This window comes from Labrus mixtus, chromosome 11, assembly GCF_963584025.1.
Source record: "Labrus mixtus chromosome 11, fLabMix1.1, whole genome shotgun sequence".
NCBI classification, from domain to species: Eukaryota; Metazoa; Chordata; class Actinopteri; order Labriformes; family Labridae; genus Labrus; species Labrus mixtus.
Window position 1 is genome coordinate 28,541,259 of NC_083622.1, and position 8,042 is coordinate 28,549,300.

General features: G+C 42.0%; 1 protein-coding gene across 1 annotated transcript; it reads right to left on the reverse strand.

Moving 5' to 3' along the window:
• Positions 1 to 484: 484 nt before the first annotated feature.
• tent5aa (terminal nucleotidyltransferase 5Aa) lies at positions 485 to 5,295 on the reverse strand. Its single transcript, XM_061051194.1, has 2 exons — positions 4,091 to 5,295; positions 485 to 3,665 (listed from the first exon to the last, which is right to left on the reverse strand). Exons 1-2 carry the CDS (start codon positions 4,514 to 4,516, stop codon positions 2,886 to 2,888), a joined length of 1,206 nt encoding a protein of 401 aa, XP_060907177.1. The 5' UTR covers positions 4,517 to 5,295; the 3' UTR covers positions 485 to 2,885.
• Between the last annotated feature and the right edge of the window lie 2,747 nt (positions 5,296 to 8,042).

Sequence of the window (8,042 nt, forward strand, 5' to 3'; positions counted from 1 at the left end):
CATGAGATATGTGGACCCTGTTCTCTGCAGGCCTAAGCACTGGTCGTCATTGCATTGCTGTTGTTGTACTGGGTAGGGGGAGGGGGGAGCTGTTAGCAGAGAGAATTTGATGAGCAGGCAAAGATATTCATTCTACAAAAGCGTTGAAGTGTCTTTTTTAGGTGGATGAAAATCCCCTCACATTGAACAACAGCTCTTTCTGGCAGCAGCAGGCCAGTTCTGGACGGGTTTCTGGCTGGGCCTGTTGGGCCCAGCAGGCCATGACTGGGATTTGCCTCTCTGTGTGAGTGAGAGGGGAAGCAACTGGAAGCCACTGAAATGCTAATATGCGTGAAAGACACAGGGACTCTCCTTTGGAAAAAAAGGAAACCTGAAGCGAGTCAACAAATAAGCATTTTCTCATGTCTGGCAGAAGGTTTCAGTTTAGGCCGAGTCAGAGCAGTAAACGTGACTAGGAGAGATAAACAACAAGAGACATTACAAATCCAATTTTCAGATATTTTATTGATGAAAACATCTTTTAACTTTGACCCATTGGACACATAACATTATATAGCAAAAAAAGCTATTGAGAACATATCCTGTGAAGCCGGATCACTGATTCAAAAGCACTGCATCAACTGCAGTGTGATACATTTATAAAAATAACAATCATAAAAAATATACATACAAGACGAAGATCTTTTTTTCCTCCTTTTTCAAACTGTGATTTGTAAAAGACTGCATGAGCAGAAACAGATATTTGAGACAACGCGTACAACACAATCTCTAACTGATAGGCACAATCACTATTTGACAGGCAGACTGCAGCTAGCTAGCTAGTCAGCTGTTAGGGTATCACTGAGTATTAACTGACAACACATTGCCTGCACAATCCAACGGATACCATCAACATGGGCTGAGAAGAAGTACAACGGAACAGAGCTGTTATGGATAGTTAGACAGGAAAAACAGAGGATGACAAAGAAATGCTATTTGCAAGAGAATGTCCCTTTATACTGCAGTATTGAGTTGATGCTGGTTTTCTAGCCATAGTCTACCTTTTATGCTTGAAATCATCATGTCCTTTTGTCCTATCTTTCACAAGGAAAGGCTGCACTAAAGTTTGCAAGAAGTAGGTGAGTTGGCAAAGCTGAAGCTCGTTATCATGTATATACACTGTTACTTAAATGATGTGGAATAAAGCATGAACAAGCATCAATTATAACCCTTTCAAATCAAAAGACATACTTGCATCTTCAGGTCTCCTGAAGCAGGAAAGTATTTTCTCGTCTGTTTTCACTCTTTTGTACAATCAGATGATTAAAACACAACGTTAATAACATAATGTTTTGGTCCCCTGAAACAAAGGGAGAGCTGCAGCACTGTCCCGTTAAGTTAGGATGTGACCTTAACAGAGACAGTTAATACAGTAAAGTTAAACCCCATCACCAGCTGCACCCATCTCTCCAGACTCACTCACTCTCCCTCCTGTCTTTTACACTAATACATGAATGCTTCATCTCCCATTTCCACCTGTATTGTCTATTTCCTTGTCTTCTGTATCCACTACTTTACTTTTCCTTGGTCAACATTGCCTCATTAAACTTTTGGTTTTTCAGCGGAGCCACCAAAATGTTTGGCACATTTCTAAGCCTTGAACAGAGCGCCTGCACACCCTACCCCAGCAGTGAAGTTCAAGCTCTTCAGCAGCAGCTGAGGAATTCCCTGCAAGGGTGCTACTGCAAATAAGTGTCTCATCATCTGAGGTGTCTCTGCAAATACCCTTCCACTGCATGAGGAAGCGAACACAAGCTCTCTGTCGGCCCTCTCTCTGAACACACTCTCTCTGTCTCTTATCTATTTCTTGTGAACTTACAGATGAGAAAAGAAGAAGCACCATGAAATAAAACAGACAAGAAATTGTGTGTGAGTGACAGTTTTCTTTGTTGCAAATGATAAAAGGCTCATCACCCTTTCTTACAGCAAAATAAAAATGAATTGAATGTAAAACTGTTTGGTAATGTTTGGTTTCCACTCTGTAATTCAGAATGTTCACACAAAAATGTAAAACAGCAACACTGAATGCTACCTTACTGCAATGTCTGAACTGATGTATGGTGTTTATCCAAATGTACACAAACAATGACATGTGCATGGTTTAATATATACATTCACAATCCTCTGGGGTGCTGTTGTAATCAGAATAAACAAAAAGGGGCTATTTCATAAAAATCATATGGGCTGCTCATTCTTTTCTCTGCCGACTGAGAGGCAATAGGCACTTAAAACACAAATAGTTTCACATATACAAATAGACATATTCTCATATTGTATTTATTTTCCCCATCAACATTGGGATTTTGTTAGAAACAATCAAAAAGAAAATATTTGGTCTGTAAACAACCATAATTATATCCAAATGCAAGGCGGAGACGCCAGTTTGTCATCCAAACTATGGTTAAACAGTGTCTCGCCTCAGTTAAGCTGTTATAGCCGAGTCTTAGGTGTTCGATTTGTAGCTTTGCACAGCTGTTTGGTTTGCAGTCGAAATATGCTGCCTTATCAATTCTTGACTGATTCAAACAGTCTCGTGCAGGTTTGGTGACGGATCAGATGCTTGCACTCAAGCAGCTGCACATTTTGCATTTAGCCTTTTTTTTCCCAAGCTGCACAAATGAGTGTTTTCTGCAGCTTGCTGGCCAAGATAGGATCAGGAGACATTGGCATTTCAACAAACATGAGATATTCACATTGAAATACTTGTAGTGAAAGCCAAGTGTTCATGCAAACCGTATGAACAAACGCACAAGCTTTGTGTCAGCTGTCAAACGCAAGGCAGGGCTGAGTGCTGCTTCCTCCTGTTCAAACAAATCAGGCTCCCTCCTCCTACGCTCGGGGCTCACTCAGTTACAGGGCAGCCAGGTGGAGTATGCAGGCTGCTGGCAGGCAAACACCGGCTGTACCTGTGCTATGTAGTAGTTACTGAAGTTTCCATCTGCCACATAAGGAGCAGGTTGGTAGTAACATGTTACATTAGCCACATTGGGGATGATGTTCTGTTCTGCAAGAACTCGCACTGCCAGCATGGCTATGAGCCCTAAGGTCTGCCGCCTTTCATGTCCCATCAGGCACACCGTACTCTCATTGACCACTCCATGGAGGGTCATCAGGTAGTCATACTTGCGGTCCTCCAGGCCCACAAAGTGGTTCTGAAGGTAAGACTCCAGCTTGCGCTGCTGCTCATTGATGTCAGAGAAGTCAATGAAGAAACGTGAGCACATGTAGCGCTGCAGGGACTTCATCTCGGTCTCAGAGGCGGCCCTGAACCCCCTCACCAGCAAGTGACAGTACTTCAGCAGACCGCCGCCTCGGATCTCCTCAGGGTTCCGGGTGCAGATGATTTGGTGACGTAAGTGGTCCAGGGCCTCGCCGAAGTCCCCGTACACGCTCTCACCCACAATGGTGGGGTGAAAGGTCTTGGCCATTGGGTTCTCTGAGCACTCATAGAAGAGCAGCAAGGAGTCCAGTTTGATCTGAAAGGAGTCGACGCTGAACTCAAACTGCCGCCGTAGAGAGTCCACAAACTTCAACTCCACGTTCTTTCCCCGGTTGTTGGAGAGGGAGATGAGGCTCCAGCGGTCTGAGTCATTACACACCTTTACCATCTTCTGCACATAGGCCTCCTGTGTGAGAAAAAAAAACATTGTGAATATAAAGTAGAAACCATTAAAGTGTCAATACATGCACATTTAGGAATTATTTTGGATGGTGCAGGTTTTCTACAAATACTAGTAAAAGCTGCACATCTTTCTGTTAACCATCCTGTGTTATTAATAGTATTGACCCCAATATTAAATGTTCTGGGATATGGGATCTAGGTGGCTGAGCTTAGGTTCCCTTCCAAATTGGTTTAACTCAATCTTCTTAACTACAGAAAATCAACATTTTACTATCACTTAACTAATCTAATTGCACATTAAGCTGCAGGTAATGGTCGGTAAGCCGAATTGGCACGAATGTCATTAAGCGTTATCAAATGTCTAAAAGTAGCCTAAACAAGACAATCAGGAAAAACAATAACAGCACCAAGGTGTGAGAGTGAATGTACCTTTAACGTTAACGGGGTGATTTTCTCTTTATTCACACAGTCGGGTAAAAAATCCAGGAGACAGTCCAAAACTATGTCCTTCACAGTCTGGAAATCACTTTCACCTTTCATGTCTGCGCAAAATATGAGGTCGAGGTCCTTAAAGCCCAGGCCGCTGTCCTCGTGCAGGATGTGGCTGGCTGCAGAGCCGTTTAACCGCACGTCCCGCACGTGGATCTGTTTCTCCTCCATCCGACTGCGCACTACTTTAACGATCTGCCGCGGCTGCATCTCCAGAGTGGGGAAGTTTCCGCGGCCGTGGATCGGTATGGTCTCCGTCAGGATGGTGTCAAGACGCTGCACTTGTTCCCAGCTGAGGACGCTCACGTTGCTGCACTCTGTGTCAGACGTGCAGCTGGTGGTGGAGCTGCTGTCGTCCTCTGACATGTTGAAGGAGAAAAGTCCTCAGATAATTAATTGAAAAATAAAATGTTTAAAAAGGGAACAATGCTTTACGCACTAAATCTGAAGTGTAGATTAGTGATAACTGCATCCACATCAGGTTGAAGTCGTCCAAATGATCAAAAACATGAAAAACTTTAAAGTTTAACTAAAATAAAAGACCCAAGGCAAATGTTGACAGCACGTTACAGAGTAACGCAGTCCGCCTGGGGTTGGAGGTCCAGTGGCGCAGCAGTCAAAGCCGGTGTTTGCGTTGAGGAGAAAGTGCATCCAGTCAGCAGAAGCGTGTAGAAATGGAGCGATAACTTTCTCTTCTGATTCTCTGCGCTTTTAAAACATTTGCTCCGGTGCTGCAGTCAATGTGTCCGAGCGCCGCGCATCACAGTCTTTGAAGGTCGCTGATGATCCAGGAGGGGGTTTGCTTTCCCAGCTGTGACTCCATCGCCCAAAGGCACGCCTATGATTTTATGAATTTGCATGAATAAGCTGCTCCTCAAGTCGCGCTTTGACAAAATCCTCCCCCTCGACCGACGCTCAAGCCTTCAATGGGATCCTGTGGATTTTTACGCACAGCTCCTACATTTTTTTTAATATCTTCTCCTGTTTCCAACCAATAATCCAAATAATGCAAAGTGAATGTGCCCAGGAAATCCAGCTTGCTTAGCCCGACTCCGTTAAGAAGAACATATTTCTTTCACTTGTGCAGAAGTTAACCGTTGCTAGCCCACTTGGCACGCCGCGTCCTTCTGCAACAGTCAGCTCTGTAGTCTGAGAGGATGTCAGTTTACTTCACCCCGCCCCCCTCTGACAGTCTGCTGCTCGATGCAAACCCTGCACAACATGATCATACTGCACGACTCCACTTTAGAAATCGGCTCCCCAGCCGTCCTTGATTAAAAAAGAAAAATGCTTTTAATCTAAAAACCTTGAAATTCTCATTTACATAAACACGATGTTACCCCTTTGAATCATTTCAGTTTATACAAGTTAATTGCTGCACATGAATTCATTCAGAAATTACAGGAAGTTTACCATCATTCTAGAAAAACAAAACTTAAAACTTTAAATAAAAATAAAGAAATAACTTGAAGTATGAAAGTGTTTTCTTGTGTGCATATAAAACTCACTTGACGTTTCAACGTCGCCCTCCCTAGGCTGGTTTGGCATTACACGGACTGTTTCATTCCTTGTGTCACATTTAAGCACCCTTATATACATTTAAGCACCCTAATATACATTTAAGCACCTAATTAGCAATGTAGGAGAGGGGTCTTTTCCTGTTTAAAACAGACAGGAAATACTTTTTCTGTGATCCCATAAGCCTTTTAGCCCCAGACCGCTAAAAGGTCCAGATCAGGGTCTGCAGCTTCTCTGAAAGATTACCCTCAGCTTCTGACAACATATGTGGCTGTCACTCTTCCCTCTGAACATCATACAGTACTCATACCTTTAAATACCCTTGATCATGTGAATGTATAGCATTTTATCTTATGCATGGTATTCCTGTTAGGACTTTTGTATAATGACTTTTTTCTTTGGCTTCAGGTTTTCTTCGGGAGAGACAGAGTCAGCAGACAGTCCCTGGTTCAGGCAGAATTTGAGGCGGTCGGGCAGTCTGGTGAAACAGAGCAGTCGAGGCGTGGCAGCTGTCATGGCCTCTCCATTAGGCAGGTGTAAAGCCCTGCGTCACTACAGTCACCCAGATCTGTAAACCCTGATTATCTCATTTTCTCCATTGCACTGTCTTAACACGGACGCCCACACAAGAGCTCACCTGCCTCAGATCAGTGTCACTTCCTATGCAGAATGCACACTCTCCCTTTTGTACCTGTTGTAGAGTCTACTGTGCATAAAACTGAAATAGAGCTCTTCATCAAAACAAAAGGAGACATTACGTTTTGGGAATGACACAGGAGAATTGTTTTGAATGGATCTGCAGCTCATTTTTTAATACAACTTTTGTATTGCTCTAAACTTTGCTTTGGCAACCATCAGACAGGTTGATCACAGGTCTCTGTGAGTGAATTCCACATCTGGAAATATACATGGAACTATTAGTCGGTTACAGTTCCGCCAATAGGTTTCCCAGGTGTGGAGAAATGAGTGCTCCACAATGAACGATGCAGAGCTAAATCAAAGCTGCTGTCAGAAACTAACAGCAGCTATGTGCATAAAGTATACAGCCAAGAAAGAGCTCTGCTGATTAGATGTGTTGTGTCAATATTACCTAGCACCTCACTCTTGGTGTTTGCAATGATTTATGGGTTGTTTGCTACTGAAAGACATGCATGAGATTATGTTGTCAGAAATAATATGATCGACACCTTCCCCTCTGGTGATGTCTCCTCTGATCGGTTTGCATTCATTTAGTGAAAACCTTCAGCAACTTAAAAAGAGGAAAGTAAAAAAAAACAAGGCAATATTTCTGTGCTCTAATGTATGTAGGAGAGACTTATTCCTCGTCCCCTCCTGATAATGGAATCTTTTACGGTGCTACTCTCTGGGGTCTTTGAAACATCTTTTGGACAGTTCAGCCCAACAAAAGGAAAAGAGAAAGCCTTGTTTTGTTTTCCAGTGCCATTTATCTGACTGCATGAGATTTATCTACCATGAAGTGTAACATCCTCACTGCATTTTTCCTTTAGTTCAGGGATGTCTGCTGGGATAGACCACTAAACCTGCTAGCTTAACATGATCTAGCACCTGTCTTTTCCTTTTATTTCACTTTACATATTTGTTCTATATTTACCACTGTACTCACATCATAGTCTGTTTCTAGCATTAGATTTTTTTGTTATCTTGTACATGACAATATATGATTTATTTGCGTGTCTTTTGAGCTTTACATGCAAAAAATCCTCAGTGTGAAAAATATTGGCTTTAGCTACTCTCATTTTTGAAGATTTCAGCAATCAAGATACATTTCCCAAAAATACTCATACATGTCAAACCTGTAAAATGCTGAAACTCATAAAAACATGTGAATGTATATTGTTTGGTAGACTCAATATAACATATTCAGATAAAAAGGTATACTCTATATTGTCACTTTATCTTGCCATTCGCTCCACATAATGTCTAATTGCCCTGTTAACTTAACCATTTATATCCTACTTGTATATACCTCCTATCGTTATTTATATTTATCTTATCTATTCTGTTTATATTTTTTATTTTGTATGACCTTCTTCTACTGTCCTTGTAGTGCTGCAAGGACAGTAGAATTTTCCCTCCCTCTGGGGATCAATAAAGTATTATCCAATCCTATATATTGTTGTGTCATTTAGTCATCTAAGCTTTCTTTTAGCCAGGTTTGTCCTATTGTACTTTAACAAGGAATAACTAGTCAAGAGAAGCATGGTATGTATAAGAAAAAATCTAAATGATCTGCACACCAAAAGCCTGGACTCAAGAGATTTTACACAAGTTTAAAAACATGAAAATCAGTTTTCAGCAGTAAGTGCAGAAAACTTTAAAGCTTTCTGACCCACTCTACTCTTCTGACCGCTCA

Bases quoted from the DNA above. Each gene is read 5' to 3' on its own strand.
- tent5aa (XM_061051194.1), bottom strand. From the start codon at position 4,516: ATGTCAGAGGACGACAGCAGCTCCACCACCAGCTGCACGTCTGACACA. The intron at 3,666-4,090 runs GTACATTCACTC...TTTCTCACACAG, and splicing joins TCACCCCGTTAACGTTAAAG to GAGGCCTATGTGCAGAAGAT.